Below are 20,234 nucleotides of genomic sequence, written 5' to 3' on the forward strand. Positions count from 1 at the left end.
GAACCCTCACACACTGTTGGTGGGAATGCACATAGGTGCAGCTGTTGTGGAAAACAGTATGAAGTTTCCTCAAAAAACTGAAAAATAGAATTATCATATATCCAGTAATTTCTACTGGGCATTTACCCAAAGAAAATGAAAACTATAATTCAAAATGTCATATGTACCCCTATGTTTCTTGCAGCATTATTTATAAAAACCAAGTTATGGAAACAGCCCAAGTGTCTATAGGTAGATGAATGGATGAAGAAGCTGTGGGGGGTGTGTGTGTATGTGTTTGTGTGTGTAACAGAATATTACTCAGGGGCGCCTGGGTGGCTCAGTCCTTTAAGTGGCTGACTCTTGGTTTCTGCTCAGGTCATGATCTCAGGGTGGTAAGACTGAGCCTCATATCCGGCTGCATGCTCAGCAGGGAGTCTGCCTCAGGATTCTCTCTCTCCCCCCTCTCTCTCTCCCCCTCGCACACTCTCTCTCTAAAATAAATAAATAAGTCTTTTAAAAGAAAAAGAATACTACTCAGCCATAAAAAAGAATGAAATCTTGCCATTTGCAACAGCATGGATGGATCTAGAGGGTATAATGCTGAGCGAAATAAATCAGTCAGAGAAAGACAAATATCATATGATTTCACTCATTTGTGGAATTTAAGAAACAAAGCAAATGAACAAAGAAAAAAAAAAGATGAATAAAAAAACCAGATTTTTAAATACAGAAAATAAACTGGTGGTCACCGGGGGAGGTGGGTGGGGAGATGGGTGAAGCTGGTGATGGGGATTCAGAGTACACTGATGATAAACACTGCGTTATGTATAGAATTGTCGAATCATGTCGTACACCTGGAACTAGTATAACACTGTATGTTAATTATACTTGAATAGAAAGTTTTAAAAAGAGGGAGTTTAAGCTTGGAAAGAGAAAAATGTGAAAGACACTGAGGGAAATGTAAAAGACCACATCACTTGGGATGAGCCCATCACCATGGTTCTGTGAGACTCCCCGCAGTGAACTAGACAGAAGATACTAGCATGACCCAATAGAGCATCATCGGCAAGCAGCAGCGGACCACCTAAAAAGCAAAGGTTGTGCTTAGATATTTCTTTAAAATATCAGCTTACTATAGATGCAAATAAGTCTCAACCTCCTTGTCTCTTTTGAAAGATATTCTTGGGCACTCTGTGAAAGTAACACACTTGATATTCATATCTTGAAGGAAAATCCCCATATTATTTTTCAGTTATGAAGATAGTTTTGGGGGCACCAGGCCTTCGGCTCAGATCATGATCCCAGGGTCCTGGAATTGAGCCCTGTGTCAGGCTCTCTGCTCAGTAGGAGAGTCTGCTTCTCCCTCTGTCTCTCTGCCCCTACCCTGCTCCCCCCCACCCCCATTCATACCCTCTCTTTCTCAAATAAATAAATACAATCTTTTAAAGAAGAAGAAGAAGAGGAAGAGGGAGGGGGAGGGGGAGGGGGAGGAGGAGGAGGAGGAGGAGAAAAGAAGAAGAAGAAGAAGAAGAAGAGGAGGAGGAGGAGGAGAAGAAGAAGAGAAGAAGAAGAGAAGAAGAAGAAAGGAAGAAGAAGAGTTTTTGGGCACCTGGGTGGCGCAGTCAGTTAAGCATCTGACTCTTGGTTTCAGCTCAGGTCATGATCCCAGGGTCAGGAGATCAAACCCTGAGTAAGGCTACATGCTGGGCGTGGAGTCTGCTTAAGATTCTCCTTCCCCATCTCCCTCTGACCCTCCCCCTGCTCACACTCACACACACACACACACACACACACACTCTCTCTCTCTTCCCCCCCCCCCCAAAAAAAAGAAGAAGAAGATAAGTTTTAACCGAAACCAATGCAATGAACCTCTCTCCATCCACTATCCGAGGAACTCTGGGCAAATACTTGATTTCTCAAGTGTCTCCCTTATGTTATTTTAAAATGGTGATTACAGTACCCACCTCATATGGCTGTTGAAAAATTAAAAGAGTAAATTCTTGCAAAGAACTTCAAAGGGTGTCTGACATACACTAAGTTATCAGTAAACACTGGCCAGTAGTAGTAGTAGTTGTTGTTAGTAGTAGCAGCAGCAAGCACAGTAGTAGTAACAGCAACGGGAGCATGAGTTACGGTAGCAGTACTAGTGGGTGTGGGAATAGTAAGTGGGACTCATTACGGTCAGCAGTCGCAGCAGCAAAGCTCTGTGCTCTAACTATGGCCAAATCTGTCCTAGGTCAAAGAGCCCATCAAATTGTACACGACGTTTCCACATGACACTGCTATTGCACACACAAAAAATTTAATATCTCATACTTAAGTGTCTGCAAATAACCTCCTTCTTTGCCTTGAAGTTGGATGAAAAGTATAGAGGGTGTTGACACCATGTTACATATTTATGGGTGAGCCCAAGAAGGGCCAAGAATCGTCTACTCTCTTGAAGTGATAAGACACAGATCAAGGAAACCCCAGGCCTGGGGACAGTGCCAGGGAGTCTGCATTCTGAGGGCCTGGAAACAGCCTTGCCCACCAGGACCGCTGTATTAGCCAAAGGCCTTGCTGTCCAGCTGAGCCCACTCGTGGCTAAACTACCAAAAGGAGGAAGGAAATGGAGTCTCCCAGGCCATCTTTTATCACCCGGCTAAATATTTTGAACTCAGGATTTAATTCTTTTTCTTCATGAAGAAAAGGAATGGACACACCAAGAGTTTAAAAACATGATCTAGCCTATCAATTGGCTTGTTTGTAATGTTTTTACTACCCACCAGTGGGAGGAAGTTTGTGAGCTGGGTGAGGAGAGCTGGCTGTGACAAGAGATGAACTGTTGGAGGCTTTTGGTTCCGCGTGTTACGTACTAGGGCAGGAATATTAGCTGTAACGAAGTGTATTTTCTACGAAGAAATGGAAAGATATTTACAATGAGGTTGTTATAGACTATCCTCAGTTATGTGTCTTCACTGAAAATGTATTTCCCTGCAACAGTATACCAGACTGACCAGTTAACTCACGACTCTTTTTTTGACTGGAATGTGATACAAGCAACATCACCTCGGAAGAAAGATACAATATTGCGATTCCCGCCAGCCTGACAACATCCCAGATCCTCTACAAAGCTCAGGAGGCAGTGAAGACATATTCTCCTGCATCTCCACAGACCAGGGTGGCTCCTGGAAACATTGTAGCATTAAGTTAGAGTCAGAGAAACGGCCTAGATAGGCTGCTTGTTTGTGGCCTCTCCTCTCCTTGTTCAGCTCCGCCTAATCCTCAGAGGTGTATAAACTCACTGAGCATTTTGCCTCATAACCAAGGAGACCATCGGGAGATGTTTTCCTCCAACGCTTGGGTGGCCTGGCTCCAGAGGACACCGCCAGACTCAGGAACGAGGTCGCTCCCTGGGCTGCTACCAGGAGAACCTCAATGGAAACATTTGAGGAACATTATCTTATTCGATTTTTCTCTCCCTGCCAACAGACATTTGGCAACAGATCCAGAAATCTCTCTCAAAATATCTCACATTCTTCCTCATCCCCAGCTCAGTTGTCATCATTGGTTGCTCCGAGGAGTGGAGTAATTTCTTCCCTATCTGGGCTCATCCTGCAGATAGGGTACTGCTAAATGCTATTTTAAAAACATCCAAATTACAGTGCTTTAATTCCATGTTTCTGTTCAGTGGTGGCCTTCCTCAAAATAATTTCAAGACCTGTGCTCCTTTGTTCTTGGGATTCTGCAGTCCCTTCAGGCGGGAACCAGGAGGGTTTTTTTCCCCTGTAAAGTGCCAAAGAGCAAATAATGTTAGATGTCTCTCTCGCAATTTCTCAACTCTGCCACTATAGCCAAAGGCAGCCATAGACGAACCCAAATGACCGTGGCTTTATTTCCATAGAACTTCATATATGAACACTGGAATTTGAATTTCATATAATTTTTACCTGTCATGAACTCTTCCTTTGATTTCATTCCCCAACCATTTAAAAATTTTAAAACCATTCTTACTTCAAGAGGCAGACAAAAACAAGACCTGTACCCCTGGGGCTAATAATATATGTTAATTTAAAAAAAAGAAAGAAAGAAGGAAAAATAAAATAGAATGAAAGAAATCAAACTATATCTATATACATATACATACACATATATATGTGTGAGTGTATATATACATATAAATGTACATATGTATGTATATACATACATATAAAAGAATGGAAATTATTCAAAAAGAGGTGAAAATAAGAAAAAAAACTGAAAAAACAAATAAAAGTCTAAAAAAAAAAAAAAGAGGCAGGCGAAAACAGGTGGTGGGCTAGATTTGGCCCATAGGTCAAGTTCAGTGAGTCTTGTATTCGAGTAAAAAGAAAATCAAGTTCAAAATGTTGTGATCTGATTATTCAAACTACTTAGAGTTGTGTTGTTTTGTTTTGGCAACTGGATGTTAAGTGTTGGCCTCTCTGTGTTTCTTTCCAACAGGCTCTGAAAACATGGTGGCGTCCCATCCCATTGCTGCCAGCACCCCTGAAGGAAGCAATTATGGGGCAATAGGTATTTCCTACAATGAGTTCATTAGTTGAAGTATTTCCTAATTCTCCAGAGAATAGGATATAAAGGGCCCTCCAGCCACTACTGACTGTGAGAGTGCGTGATGCGGTCATCCTGTAAGATTGTCTTTTCTTTATAAGATCTATCGGTTGGGTGATCTGGAAGTCTCCTTCCAGCTCTAACTCTCTCCAGTTCTGTTCTTCTGTGCCAGCCACACGTAAGCAGAATTCCCTACCGTGGCTGCCATCGACCCCCAAGGTCCCCGTGGGGATACTTTCAGACCCAGCCTGAGTTTAGGGCATGAACATTGTGTCAGAGTCAAGTCAGGGAGCCTGACATCAATTGACGAGCTGTTTCATTCTCAGGTTTCAGTGGAGTGAGGGCGATCTGAAGAGTAAGGCTCTGCTGCAGGTGAACATGGCCGTAGGCAAACAATTGCTCTTTCTGGCTAACTTCATAACTGAACCTAGTCATTCACATGGCAACCCCCCAGTGTTCATTGCGTGGCCTGAAAGAGACAGAATTCCTGTGGGTCTATGAATGATTCCTTTAAAATGTCAGGGCAAAGGGGCTGAGAGTCCTTATTCTATTCGTGTGCTGAAGCTTGGAGAAGCATGTGAGTTTCGTGCAGGCTACTTATTTCTGGCTCTGCGAGAACAGGGGAATGTGTGTGTGTGTGTGTGTGTGCGTGTTTAATTCTCTGAACCAAAGAAATAAAGCGGAAGGTAGGCTCTGCTCATGGGCTCATCCAGCTGCACAAATTCCCATCTGCTCTGGGAAACAGTCACGAGAACACAAGGATTCTTCTTCCTGAGAGTGGTGTTCTCATGCTGTAATCATAGATGCAGCATGTGGGGGGGGGTCTCAGCGTACACATACTTTATCCACGAGCAATATATAGCCCCTGGATATGTGTGTGCTTACACGGACATGTGGAAGATGCCATACAGAACCATGCATGTGCATGTTTATATATTTATGTTCATATTTTAAAATATGAAATGACATATAAACATCATCTTATTTTTGCATCCAAATACCTTATCAGAGCAAATGCCTTTATGTTCTTCATATGTATTTGGCCCTAGAAATAGACAATGTAAATATAAAAAAATAGGAGAAGAGGAAAATTAGAAGTCCACTGAGGAGGAATTAAGAGAAAGAACATGTGTTGTGGGGAAGGAGTTCATTTTTCAACACAGCATTTTCAAGAATGAGTCAGCACTGTGCTTTTTTACAGAGAGGAATGGGCTCCATGGTACTGGCTCTGGAAGGCCGCTGAGTTTTCTCTGTTTCAGAGGAGTCAAGCTCCAGTCCTGGCAGGCAGATGTCCTCCTCCGATGGTGGGCAGACGTGCCAGTCAGACACAGACAGCTCCGTGGAGGAGAGTGACTTCGACACCATGCCAGACATTGAGAGTGACAAAAACGTTATCCGGACCAAGGTACCTCTGCCTAACCAAACTCAGGGTGAGGGTGGAAAGAAAGTTCAACAAACACACCTTCAGCAAAACTCCGTTTCCTCTCTTTTCCTTGCAAGGGAAAACCAAACTTCCCTGAGAGCTTTAGAGATAAAACACAAGTACAGACTAAAAGCAATACTCAGCTAATTAGCATCTCTTTCTGGAAGAAGGAAGCGAGAGCATTTAGAACACCGCAATCTAGTCCCGTCTTCAGGGTCTGGGGGCGCGAGGCTGGCTCAGTCAGAAGGGCATGCGACTCTTGATCTCTGGGTTGTAATACGTTCAAGCCCCACGTTGGGTGTAGAGATTACTTGAGTAAATAAAACTTTAAACAACACCACTCAGGGTCTGAAGTGGCTGACTGAGGACCAGAAGGGCAGAAGAGATCCAGCAGATGGAAGTAGAGATTCACTGAGGGGTACACCCGGGAAAACTCCCTGGTTTTGCACATATCACCCTTCAGGAATAAAGCTCATTTCTTTCCGGCATATATTTATTATATTGTGTTGTAGCCAGTAAAGGAGATGAAAGCAGGTTGTCTAATTTCAATCCTGTCATTCAAGAACCACACAGCGGACATCTCTGAAAACTGAAAACCCATTCCTGAGATATATGAAGCATCTGAGACTCCCAATATGTTTTCCGCATCAGCCAATTCTTACTATTTCAGAGAAAATGCTAGGATTTTTATTGAGGTATTGTGGGGGAAAAAATTGAAAGAAACGTTTTATTAAATCATTTTAATCCCTAGCGAGGAATTGGATTGAAATTTTGTAAAGCTCTCCTTTGTATCTTCTGCCATGTACAGTTGTGCACTCTCTTTTTATTTGGTATCCTAGATGTTCCTTTACCTGTCAGATCTGTCCAGAAAGGACCGGAGAATTGTCAGCAAAAAATATAAGATTTATTTTTGGTGAGTAGATGACTATTGGGACCATGGTTCCCTAAGTAAAATGAAAGTTTTCTTAGTAAAAGCCACAATCACTTATGACACCAGTTTCCATTTAATGAAGCAAAAGTATAGATGTTTTGAGAATTCATGTTACATTCTATAAGAAAAACAAAAATAACTATAAAAGGCAACCAGCCCTAAATTAAAGACATACAAAGTTGGGGCACCTGGGTGGCTCAGTCAGTTAAGTGTCTGCCTTCAGCCTAGGTCATGGTCTCAGGGTCCTGGGATTGAGTCCCGCATCTGGCTCCCTGCTTGGCAGGGAGCCTGCTTCTCCCTCTCCCACCCCACCTACTTGTGCACTCACTCTCTCTCTCTCTGACAAAAATAAAATCTTTAAAAAAAAAAAAAAAAAAGGAAAAATGAGAATGGTAGTAGAATCCCTTTTGTTTAGGGATCACACCAACTCCCATTTCCAGAAAGACAACATAACAATAACATGTCTCTACCTTCCATGAGAGACACTACACTGGAGTCTTTATGTTCTTAGTATGTATTCTGTCTTCTCACCCTGCCTGGCTCTTAGAAGAGCCAGTGATTTCCAGGACTAGAGATCTACAGCTTCTCAGAGTAGCTGGAAACCACCCTGAAAGGAGATGGTACCCCAGGGGGTGATAAACAGACCCGTGGTGGTCAAGCACCTAGATGCAGCTTCTCTCCAAACCGAGAGGCTGAGCTGCCTGGCAGGTGACACCCTTACACCCCCGACCTCCGCTCAGAAATCCCAAGCTGACGCTGTGACAGCTCTTCTGTTCTTTTCTCTGGAGGGCCGCCATTTTACTTGGATACAGATATCCCAGGGAAGCAGAGGCAGTGGGGGCCCCGTGGAATTTCATAGTGGGACCATCATTTTGGAACTAAGGTATCTTAGAGAGCCATATCCCTTCATATACTCCATCTCCCATTACTTACACTCTGATCACTTTTAATCAGACGGCATTCTAAAGGAAGAGGCCCTCATCCATAATTTGGGTAAAGCAGAAACAAGTGTTATTTATAGTTTTACCAGTGATTATAGTATTGGGATGCTGCAGAGACAGGAGCTCTATAATCCGTTTCTAACTACTTTTACAAGTGAACTAAGGAGTTATGAGGTGGAAGGATTCTTTTTTTTTTTAAATTGAGCAGAGATTCATTGTTAATTTGGAAACAACTATTTCCGGTTCTTTCTGCCTGCTTAGGAACATCGTCACCATCGCTGTGTTTTATGCGCTGCCTGTGATCCAGCTGGTTATCACCTACCAGACAGTAAGTGCTGCTCAGATCCCAGAATCCCAGTTTCATACCACAGGGAGAGATCTTTGCTAGGACTTAGAGAAAGGTATCTATCACTTGAGCTCAGTCCAAGTGTGAATTTCCCATTTCAGTTCCAACTGGACCTGTCCATTGCTTCATCTTTGATGGACCTTTAGATCTAGTTCCCAACTGTTTTATCACAGAAGGGCTTGAGACCTCTTGTATTATTTTGTCACCCAAATTGAAGGTATCACCTGATGCTCTTTCAGTCATAATATCTAGGAACTATATCTGTCATTTACCAGGCTGAACTTCTGATTATCAAGGGGTAAGGAATAGAGGAAATAAGTTCCAGACCAAAACAAAGAAACCCGGTGTGTAATTTAGCCTGCGCCCTCTCGTTGAGGGTATTTTCTTATAAAACTAAAAACAGCTTTACAAAACTAGTAAGATATTCAAATTTAGAAAATATAAAATATGAACAAAAATTAAGTAAAAACAAATAAACAAAGATAGTAATTAAAGCAGCTTGAGAATCCTCCTCATAGTTCATAGAACCTTAGGATCCAGATCCCATAATTACCTTCTCCAGCGTTTATCACACACAGAAAGCCTGCTTTGAAAGGATGAGGCTGACAGTGTTTCTAATACAGCGTCTCCCAAACGGCTGTGCGTCAAAATCACCTGGGGAGTTTTTAAATCCTGATGTCCAGGCTCTACCCTATACCAAATTAGATCCAAGTCTCTGAGAATAGAACCAGGCACCCGTATTGATTAAACCCCCAGTGACTCTAGTGTACAGCCAAGTTTGAAAGCCAATGGTCTAATAGTATTTAGCCACTTCCCTACCTAATAATGCAATAAGGGTGAGGACTCTTATGAGGTTTGGGCTCCACTGCTTCTAATCTCCAGGGCCCTGTAGGAAGATAGAGCTGTACTATGTTCTGGGAAGGTTCTTAACGTTAGAGATGGTGATAAAGACAGATAACTGAACACAACCCCCCTCACATCACCTTGCTCTGTGGTTATCACTTCTGCGCACAGAAAGGGACAGCTCTGTACCCTCCCAACACACATCTAGAAAATAGAACATAGCATGACGGTCCTAATAACCCTGTGCTGTGTGAGGAGGGCAGACGACGACCCATCCCCTGCTAAGGAGGAACACTGGTTACATGGTAAATCGCTGTGAGCAGGGCCTGCCTTTTGTGATCTCAGGCTGGGCTCAGCAGATGGAGAAACACTGCATCTCCTCTTCTCACTCTTGATGTTGCAGGTGGCGAATGTCACTGGCAATCAGGACATCTGCTACTACAACTTCCTCTGTGCTCACCCCCTGGGCGTCCTGAGGTGAGCCCTGCCCTCCAGTTACCCGTGAGGCACTTAGAGATGCCTTTCTAGATGATGCAACGTCAGTTTTTTAAAAATACTAAAAACAACCATGGAAAACTACCCCAGTTGAGGGTAAAGGGGGATGAAATCTAGAAGTTTTGAGACCAGATGTGCTCCTCTCATTCCTGTATAGGGGCCGCAGGAGAGAGTCCTAAGAATAACCAGCTGAGAAGAGGGCGGGGATGTTTCAAAAAGATCAGGTCCTAGATGTAACGACACGCATCCATGTGCATGAGTTCCTCGTACATTAATCCACTGAACAACCTCATAAACTAGATAGGATTATCATTACTCCCACTTTCAGATGAAGATGCTAAGGCTTAGAAAGGTAAGGCCTTAGGGGAGGTTCTTCACCTGTCAGTGATGTCAGGACTCGAACCCAGGCCTGCTGCCTCCAAGGCCATGCTCTGCCCTCCAGAACATGGGGAAGTAGAAAGAGCATTTGTCTGGCAGCTGGGAGCCAGGCTTCTTGTTCCAGAACTAAACCAGCCTCAGTGTCCTGAAATAAAGCAGCTGGCTATGACCAGCTGACACTTCACCATTACAGAGCTGAATATTGACATGCACAGCATGGGTCCGGCTATGAGAATTCCCTCTCACAGCGCAGCTGAGACCCTCGGCCAAGCTGCCCATCCCTGGAGCAGCTGTTTCCCAGGATTCATTCCATGCCAGTCCTCGGGATAAGAGAGGACTGAGTGGGTATCAGGGAAGCCAATCAGGCATCCAGGGCAGAAACGTACAGACACATTATCACAGGCTAGGCATCCTAAAATAAAGGAGTAAGGCTAAAGATGATCTCTGATGATTTGCCAGTCGTGAAATCCGATGAGAAGGCTGGGCAGAAAACATGGGATGCTGAGAGGACTCACTTGTTCGTGGGCGCATTCCTTCATTCATCCTCCAAATCTCTTGTATCGCCTGGACTCTCTCTTGGTTTCCCTCTCATCCCTTAGTGCCTTCAACAACATTCTCAGTAACCTGGGCCATGTGCTCCTGGGCTTCCTCTTCTTGCTGATAGTCTTGCGCCGGGACATTCTCCATCGCAGAGCCCTGGAAGCCAAGGACATCTTTGCCATGGTGAGGAGAGGGCAGCCAAATCAGACGTGGGAGCCAGGAAGGGTCATGGTTCTGAGCTGTATCTGCAAAGGGGAGGGACATCTGGCTGGATTGGGTGGTGTTGGATTACAGGAAAAGAATAACAGGAGGCCAGAAGCTTGGGTTTCCAGATTGTATGGCTATATCACCAGTTGGTGTCTTTCCACTGACCCTGCTCTCTCCTCTTTCAGGAATATGGGATTCCTAAACACTTTGGTGTTTTCTATGCAATGGGTATTGCATTGATGATGGAAGGAGTGCTCAGTGCTTGTTACCACGTCTGCCCTAATTACTCCAACTTCCAATTCGGTAATTAGAATTTCCATCAACCACACAGATTTGAGTTATAGAAGTCATGTCCTGGGACCCTTCCCAAATGTATGCAAGAACTGAATGATATTTTATGTGAGAAAAAGTGATTTGAGGGCACCTCCTCACAGAACATGGTTTTCATGGGTCATGCCATCTTTTCTCTCTGACCACCTTTCAGACTACAAAAGGCTCAACGTTCAATGATGATCCCATGGTTAGATCTGCAGGTGGGCAATGGGCAGATAGAATCCACCAACAGACATCAGGAATTTTCCCTTAGTATAATTTGGCTTAGCTTAGCAATTAGACTGTTTTGGGTTGAAAATAATAGAAAGCCCAATTCAACTGGATTAAATAATAAGGACAATTATCAGCTCACCTTCTGCAAGTGCAAAGGTGGGAAAGGCTTGCGATGGATTTATCAGGTGGCTGTGGCTCCAGTTCTCTGCAATGCCTTGGGCTGGGCTCAGCCTGTAGGCTGATTTTATCCTCAAGCTTTTAGGAAACTCATGATGGCAAAAATAGCTACAGCAGGTCCTGGCTTCCCGTCTCTACTTCATGATGTTTGGTGGATGCAACAAGCTGGTTTCCAGAAGCCTTCATTTAAAAGCAAGGAAATTTCTTTGCCAAAAACCCCCAGATGACATTCTTCCATACCTCAGTAGTTTAAATAGTCACAAGCCCACGGTTAGCTCAAGCATGGGTTGGTATACCAATCATGGTGGCAACGGTGGGGCACTACCTTTAGACCAAGAGACCCACTGGTAGAACCAGGAGTTGGAGTTAGCTTTGCCAAAACAAATAGGAAAGGCATGAATTTCTGAATTGAAAATGGGGCAAGATATCTGAGTTAGTGCTGATATGCTGTCAGAAAGGAGGCGGGGGAGAACTGATGCTAGTAGTAGGAAATTAACAGTGACCCCCACAGTCAAGGATAGGGATTTTAAAAGCAGTCATTTTTATGTTTGTATTCTAGCCTCTGTCTGGGAATCCAGAACACCACAGAAATTCTGTCACATTTAATTTTCTTTAGTTAGAAACATTTTTAATAGAAAAAAACTGTAGAGAACCGTATCAGTCACCACTCAGAACAAATGCCAACATTTTTTAAATATTTGCCTTGAATCCACTTTTTAAGAAATAAATCGCCGTGATAAAGTTTGAGGTTCCTTGAACTGCTTTCCAAACTTATTCCGCCCTTCCCCAGAGGCAACAGCTATGACTAATTTGACATTTATCAGTCCAGTTTGTTTTTATAATTCTACTACATTTGTAGTAAATTAATATTTAGTTATCACACTCTGTTCTGTAACTTTGTTTTTCACCCACTGATATGTTTTCAAGATTTACCAATATTGAATCAAGGACATCCAGTTCACTCATTTTTAAGGACTGTCATCTTCTGTAATAAAAATATGAACACTGCATCTATGGGGCACCATCCAGACGTTGCACACAGTGTCCATTGAACACCCTTACGTAGTTCTCTTTGTGCACCACGTGGGAGAGGTTCCCTGGGACACTTAGACGTAGAATTTTGGAGTCACCTGGCTTATGCATCTTCCATTGCCAAAATACTCAGTTTCTGCAGAGTATTAATTCCTACTTCCACTAGCTGCCTGAGAGTTCCCATTCCCCTACATCAGCATGAACGTGTTATTGTCCGACATTTAAATGTTTCGCTACATTGTTGAGTAATATGGGACATTGTCTTGTTGTTTGAATTTGTACTTCCATACTTCTCATGTAGCTACGCCACATTTCATTTCTAGCTGTTTTCCATCCCTTGGCTGTAAAGCTGGGTATGAGCAGCGATCAATGTGGTTCTATTTCAGGACGCTGATAAGGACCTACCAGGCCACCTAGGTTGCTTTTTATTGTCCCAGCTCCCTAATTGTCACCAGTATGGACTCCTGTTACAACTGCTAAACAGCAGCATTTAAACACAAATTCCTCCACAAGTAGGGATAGTCAGTTACTTACCATGTCATCGGATGCTTTGCTTCCGTGAAGTAGGAACAGCCTCGAAGGGCTTTAGAAATGGGATGCGTGGGGTCTGGCTAGAGAACGTGGGGGTGGAGGCTGTCCTGTTGGAGGTCTCCACATAGTCTGAGGGCGACAAATACTCCAGGGCCTGAGGCAAGGGTTTCCCAGGCTCCAGAGGATCTGTCTGTGGCCAACTGGGTCCTGACTGTTTCCATTCCTCCTGTGTGCCCTCAGATACCTCCTTCATGTACATGATCGCCGGCCTCTGCATGCTGAAACTCTACCAGACCCGCCACCCAGACATCAATGCCAGCGCCTATGCTGCCTACGCCTCCTTCGCGGCAGTCATCACGCTCACCGTCCTCGGAGTGGTGCGTGCCCACCTCCCAGCCCCCACCGCCTTCAGCCCCGCTTTCCTAGGGGGCACCCCCTTAGGAGGTTTTCCATTGTTTGCTTGCTTGACCTCAGGAGAACGGGTTTGAATGAATCACAACCCTTGGTTCCTGATAGGCGGCCATCAGGGGTCAATTCATGGTATTTTACTGACGTACCGAGCTAGTTATCTCTAATAATGTAAGAGGCACCTGTAAAGCTAGCCCTGCAGAGTTTCGCCGTCACGCTGGGACCTGACTCACATGAGATCGGCATAGAGATGGACAACCTGATCGGAGAGAGACTGAGTGGACGCCACTCGTGGAATGTGCAGGGACATGTGTGGGTTGGGTGCAGTTATTTGAAGAGTATTGGCTCCCAACTCTACACCTGTTGCCCTTTCATTGTTGCTGTTCGGTGCCTCCCCCATTTCTTCCCTCTCCCATTGTCACAGGTAGCCATGCGTTTTGGCGCAGTAAGGTACCTGTGAGCTCACAGAAGTTAGGGGCGGCGGGGAGACACCACAATTCATGCACGGCTGGGGTTTGACTCTGTATGCATACACGACAGAATGATTTTCATGAGTTCTGTGGGGAACAGCCCCGATGAAGGTAACTTCCATCTTTACTCCTAGGTGTTTGGAAAAAATGACCTGTGGTTCTGGGTCATCTTCTCTGCAATCCATATCCTGGTGTCCCTGGCCCTCAGCACCCAGATCTACTACATGGGTCGTTTCAAGATAGGTGAGTCACCTGTTACCCTATACTGAACACACTGATGAACGTACCCCAAGAAAACATTGTCTTTGCTTACCCTAAATGGAAGTGTTGGGGGTCATCATGAACACGGTCTCTGAATTCTGTGTTTCGTAACTTCTCCTGTATTGGGTCACCGTGAGCTGTTGCCACTAGTTCTCTTTTCAACCGAGAACTAAGCTTGCCCTACCTCAGACTAAGGCAGACCTCCAGCTCCAAGTCCCAGTGCTATATAACTCACGGAACTCTGAAAGTGTGTTTGAAGAATGGTGCACCCATCACGCCACTCGTTCCACCTAGAGAAATCCTTTTCAGTCTGTAGCATCTAAAAGGAGCATTTCTCTGAGCAGGCTAAATGGTTATCGAGAATGAATTCTATATTGTTTTCAAATTCTGGGACTGGAATGAATACTTTGAGACTTACCATTCTTAACAGGCAGGACACCGGCTGAACTCCCTCACAACAATGTACACGTACCACCATAGAGCACGGACTGCTCCATGGAAATCCATTTCTGATCTGGGACCATCACTCGTTATATACAGGAACAGATTTGAGTCATTGTAGAGAATTACATTTCCCCAGTCCTTTGAAGGGCCAGGAAGTCAGACTTAAATATTCTTTTATATATTTCAAGAAAACTAATTACATATAAACATAGGCCCATCCCTAATATTTGCAGAGCCCAAAGCAAGACTGTGAATAAAAGTCCACATAATCATATGTGTAAAAATTTTGAAGTTCTAAAGCAGGCTAAAAAAAAAAAAGAAGAACCTATTAAATACATGAAAGGAAGGAAAGAAGAAGGGGAGGTAGGGAGGGAGAGAGGGAGACCAACAAACTGATGAATATAATATGCCTTCATTACAACCTAGAAGGTCCAGGCTCAAATTTAAAATTGTCAGCTCCTCAAGAACACTCCAGAACACAGCTGATTAAGAGAGCTGGTCTCCGGCCCCTATCCGTCTTTTCTTTCCACTCTGGCTCTGTCCTGCATCTTAAGCAGTCTCACAGGTGTGCACATCAACATTCTTGCCCAACATCCAGTTGGCCACTCCTTGCCTCTAGAGGTGCTCACTCTAACAGCACCCAATGCCCTCAGGAAGATCGATGGGTGAAGGGGGCTATGCAGGCTCTGAGTGAACTCAAGTCCATCTGGGCAGAGAACTCTGGACTCTGGAATTCAGAATGTGGTCCAGAAGGAGTAACTCCCTCATCCAGCAGACCCCTCACTCACTGGGGATCGAGGACCTTTAAAATATGGCCAGGTCTAAGAGTGATTCTACATAAACAAGTTGCTTTATGATTAGAAAGCTGAATAAAACAATTTCAGCAGTGTAGTTTTCTCCTTGGGCTCAGTCAGCAGATTTGCCTTTGGCGTTAACATAGCCAGTGTATCTTCAAGTTGCCCAGTGAAAGCATCGCTAAGTGGTTGTGTAGAGCATTTGGTTTGGACTCTGGTCATGTCCCAACCTCCAGACTCACAGGTGAGTGAAGTCATGCAAAGTCAACTTTGAAAAGGAAAATAATTTGAAGCACTGTTGTTCTGGCTTCTCCCGGGTTCTTCCAGAATTGGAAAAACAAACTTGAATTCAGATATATGTGACAGGAGGGGCCATTAATAATACATAAGGGAGCTTTTAGTATATTTATACTACTTTTGCCCCATGCAATTTTGCCTTACTATATTAGTTTACCTTCTTAAAAAGGAGAAATGTAATGTATTATGTTATGGCCATGTGATCATCTGGAGCGTCTCAACAGGAAAAAGATGTCACACATGAAGATGGAGGATTTGATCACAAAGGGACCCTTCCTTAGACAAGGTCGAAGTAGAGGAGAGTGAATGGGGTAGCCTGGCAACCTGGAGTCAGGAGCAAGGAAGCCCAAAGGACAGGGAGGGAGTGGTTACCAAAATGTGGAAGGAGAGGAAGTCACTCTGAAAGCAGTGACCTTTAGATGACAGACATGGGCCAGTCTGAGGCATCCTCCCAGGGAGGGTGCCAGGTGGATGTACACTCCAAGCTCACTCTCTTCCCTGAGCCCCTCCAATCTCCTGCTAGGGTTTCCCACTATCCAAATCCATGGAGAGGGAGCAAAACCACTTATGGGGTCCTGCAGTCAGCCTCCCGGGGGGCACAGTGTGGGACAGAGGTGTGGCCAAGGTCAATGGAGGACAGCCAGTGCATAGCATCACTGAGATGTTCAATTTCTCTACTCAGGGAGTCTTCCTCAAATGATCACAGATTTACCAGTGTCTAAAGGAAAATGTGCCATTCTATGGTGACAATGGTCGCAACTATATTTAGTCCAAAGACGGGAAGTTGGGCTAGTGGACCGTGGCTCAGCCAACACCAGCCTTACTGCCCGTTGTATAAGCTGCCTCTGATTTCTAGAATGACTTACACCCTTCTCTGTGGCCCTCAGGCCCTACCTGAAAATGAACGTGGACACGGAAAAGGTAGCAGGGATGGGGCAGAGCATTTCCTAAGGAGACAGAAAACCAGAGAACTCCTTGCCCAGATCCTGACTATGCTTCAGAGCTAGGGGTTTGCTCATGAGAGAGGACGGACAGCACATTGCAAGCAGTGCCTGAAGGAGATAGGGAGAGACAGACGTCTCCTTCCCTCTAAGGAATAGTGGACTTGGGAATGTTTGAGCCAGGCAGAAAGATTCTGTGTTCTCTACGATGAGAAAACATTATTTTTTTAATTGGAAAATAAAATGAAAGTCATCGCTTTGAGAGGAAAAATAAAATGACCAGTAGTTTACCTATTTGGCTACCTTCTTATACCATTTTCTTTTCTCATTTCTTCTCTGCTTTCCACTGATTCAGACGGGTCTGATACAGGTAATGTTCAGCCACCCTTCCCAGGGTTCTTGGTTGTTTTCTTAGCAAAGCGACTGTTGGCTGTCCTGCCAGCTCTGCTCCCCAGAACCCCCTTCCAGGCTGAGCACGATCAGTGGGGGTAGGAAGGAGAGAGGGGGAAGGGGTCAGGGATGCACTCCAACCCAACCTGTCCCCTGCCTCTTCTGGGCTATTGCATGGACCCACCCCTCCCTCCTCCATCCCTCAGTATAGCCAGTCTAGAGAAGTCTGGTTCCACTGACCCCAGGGGTAGACATGAAGGGGAACAGCGTTCATAGCAGAGCTGGGGTCCCCTCTCGCAGAAATACTGGCTTTGAGCAGACCCCAGCCTTCCTGTGACATCTGCGGGGTAGACGGCCCACAGAAAGACTGCTCTACCTGGACCCTCACTCGGTTCATACGACAATCATAACACCTACACTTGCTGTGTTTCATCCTATGCTTTTGAAGGACAGCATTTAAAACTTCCTTTCCCATCTATTTCTCACCTTCTTAACTTACAACCCTCTGATTCCAGCTTCCTGACAAGTTTAGGCTTTCTGAACATGCTTCATAAATGGCAATACCCCAGGGTTCAGTTCTTACTGACTTAGAACCACATGGAGAAATACAGATTAGAATTTTTGTGAGCGAAGATTCCCCATCCTCTAGACAGAGCAGGTGTTTTAAGGTAGCTTGAGGGGTCCCATCACATCTCTGCTCTGGAGGAACCAGCACTGGGGTAAACTGTAAACAAAGGGAATCTTAGCCCAAGGGGCCCATGGAATGCCTGGCCAGCCACCCACATTACTGGTGAGCTCTTGTTACTGTGTCCCCCTCACTTGCCTCTCTGCAGGTTGATGCCTGGATCTTGCTTGCCTCCCAGGACAGCCTGGGGGCGGCAGACACTGTTTTTTAAGGCCAACATATATTGCTGACCTATTCGGTGTGCAAAGCATAAAGTGAAGGCGACATCATCTTGGCCCTCAAAGCTTGGGCCATTGGGGAATATCTTGTATGACCTCTGACTCAGCCTTCCCATGCGATTGTGTCATCGGCAGACTTGGGGATTCTCCGACGGGCTGCGATGGTTTTCTACACGGACTTTGTCCACCAGTGTAGCCGGCCGCTGTACATGGTACGTGCGCATCCTGTGTGCCTTGGCCTTCTCCCAGAGAGCACGGGAACAGGAGGAGGGCCAGGCTCGGGGCAGACGCTCAGGTTCTCTAAGTCGAGAGAGCCAGATGGCCCAGGGTGGCGGAGGTCCAGTTAGGGGGAAGAAGCGTGTTACTTTCTCCTCTCGTTCATGGGAAAGCAAGCTGGGATGAATCTATTTTTATACATGAAACGCTGCTAGTGTATAAAGAGAACATATGTGTATACATAGAAAACTACTAAACAGTGACAATTGCTGTGGGGAAGGATCAAAGCAGGGCATCCGTGTATAAAATCACCCAAAGAAATATGATTATTTCACTTGGGGAAAGGGAAGAGGCACTCGCTCCATAATTGTACCCAGACAGCAGGCACGAACCAGGCCTGTCCCAAGCAAACCCGGGCACCTATCACTCCAGTTGCTTTCAGTAAGAACTTGTGCTTTCCACAGGATACATTTGTTTGATTTTTATACCTTGTTTGACTTTTTTACAGTGGGCAAGAATATTCTTTCAAAATTGTGGTTATTCATTAGTGGCTGAAACACAAGTTCTAAAAATTCACCATTGTTTTCAGTATATTATACACTGCTCCATGGAGTAGAGGGATGGGGGCCCTGGTCCCAGCTCTATCTTGACTGGCGGGCCAGTGACCTCAGGAAGGCCACATATGTCCCCTGAGTCACGGGGGGCCTTTACAGCAGCAACTGGTGCTGCTGTTTGGGCCTGGCACACCAGAGTTCCCTAAGTACTTGCTAACAGTGTATGATCCCAGGATGTTTACATAAAGCAATATGAGAATATCTGAGGCATCTAGAGCTTGGGCAGGAGCTGTAGGCACCAAACCTATAGGGTTTTATTCATGTGAAAACTTAAAAATCCAGTAGGACCTGTGAGTCTTTGGGGAGTTAAGCATGCTTTAGCTGTGAGCCGGGAAGAACAATTAACGTTTTGTTTGCTTGCTTACAGTAAGGGATACAGGCTGTCTTCCCCACCCCCCAATAGACTATTTTTTTAGAGCCGCTTTTTAGGATCCGCAAAAAATTGAGCCAAAAATACAGAGATTTCCCATCAATCCCTTCCCCCACCTATGCACAGCCTCCCCCACTATCCACACCCACCCCCAACCGAAGCTGTACATTCGTTAGAATCAATGAACCTACACAAACACGTCATAATCATTCCGAGTCTGTAGTGTACATTCTTTGAGTTTTGACAAATTTGTAATGACAGGATTCACCATTGTAGTATCCTACAAAGTCGTTTCCCTGCCCTAAAAATCCCCTGGGTTCCATCTGTTCTTCCCACTCCCCCTCCCCTCTGATGCCTGGAAACCACTGATCTTTCTCCAAAGTCTTGCATTTGCCTGAACATCATATAGCTGGAATAATACAGATTTTAGCCTTTTCAGATTAGCTTCTTTCACTTATTAATAGGCATTTGAGATGTCTCCGTGTCTTTTCATGGCTTGGTAGCTCATTACTTTTCAGCACCAAATACCACTCCATGGTCTGGATGCATTACTACACTTTGTGTATCCATTCACTTGCCGAGGGACACTTTGTAATTTGACAATTACAAATAAAGCTGCTATAAAAATTGGAGCTCAGGGGTGTCTGGGTGGCTCAGTCAGTTGAGCATCTGACTCTTGACTCAGCTCTGGTCTTGATCTCATGGTCGTGAGTTCGAGCCCCACATTGGGCTCTGCACTGGGCATAGAGCCTACTTAAAAAAAAAAAATGTGCGCAGGTTTTTGTGTGGTCCTATGTTTTAGGGTGTTTTAAATTCTTTTGGACAAGTACCTAGGAGGGCAGTTTCTGGATCGTATGGCAAAACTATATATAGTTTTTGGGATACCTGGGTGGCTCAGTTGGTTAAGCAGCTGCTCAGGTCATGATCCCAGCGTCCTGGGATCGAGTCCCACATTGGGCTCCTTGCTTGGCGGGAAGCCTGCTTCTCCCTCTGCCTCTGCCTGCCATTCTGTCTGTCTGTGCTCACTCTCTCTCCCTCTCTGACAAATAAATAAAATCTTTTAAAAAAAAACTATATATAGTTTTCTAAGACATTGTCAAACTGTGTACAGTCCAAAGTGGCTGTACTATTGGGCATTCCCAGCAGCAGTGAATGAGCCTTCCTATTGCTCCACATCCATGCTAA

General features: G+C 44.9%; 1 protein-coding gene across 4 annotated transcripts in view; it reads left to right on the forward strand.

Moving 5' to 3' along the window:
* SIDT1 (SID1 transmembrane family member 1) overlaps nt 1–20,234 on the forward strand; it is a 91,771-nt gene that overhangs the window by 62,913 nt on the left and 8,624 nt on the right. For 2 of the 4 annotated variants that reach the window (XM_032852230.1, XM_032852234.1), the window contains 11 exons: nt 4,444–4,515; nt 5,811–5,956; nt 6,814–6,887; nt 8,108–8,174; nt 9,439–9,512; nt 10,508–10,631; nt 10,841–10,958; nt 13,182–13,318; nt 13,954–14,062; nt 16,912–16,926; nt 17,985–18,061. In XM_032852230.1, coding sequence (XP_032708121.1) covers nt 4,444–4,515; nt 5,811–5,956; nt 6,814–6,887; nt 8,108–8,174; nt 9,439–9,512; nt 10,508–10,631; nt 10,841–10,958; nt 13,182–13,318; nt 13,954–14,062; nt 16,912–16,926; nt 17,985–18,061 — 1,013 coding nt within the window. The remainder of the gene's footprint in view (nt 1–4,443; nt 4,516–5,810; nt 5,957–6,813; nt 6,888–8,107; nt 8,175–9,438; nt 9,513–10,507; nt 10,632–10,840; nt 10,959–13,181; nt 13,319–13,953; nt 14,063–16,911; nt 16,927–17,984; nt 18,062–20,234) is intronic. The other 2 variants (XM_032852231.1, XM_032852233.1) reach the window with 2 other exon arrangements.

The sequence above is a fragment of the Lontra canadensis genome, unplaced genomic scaffold, assembly GCF_010015895.1.
Source record: "Lontra canadensis isolate GAN:19392208 unplaced genomic scaffold, GSC_riverotter_1.0 scaffold6, whole genome shotgun sequence".
NCBI lineage: Eukaryota > Metazoa > Chordata > Mammalia > Carnivora > Mustelidae > Lontra > Lontra canadensis.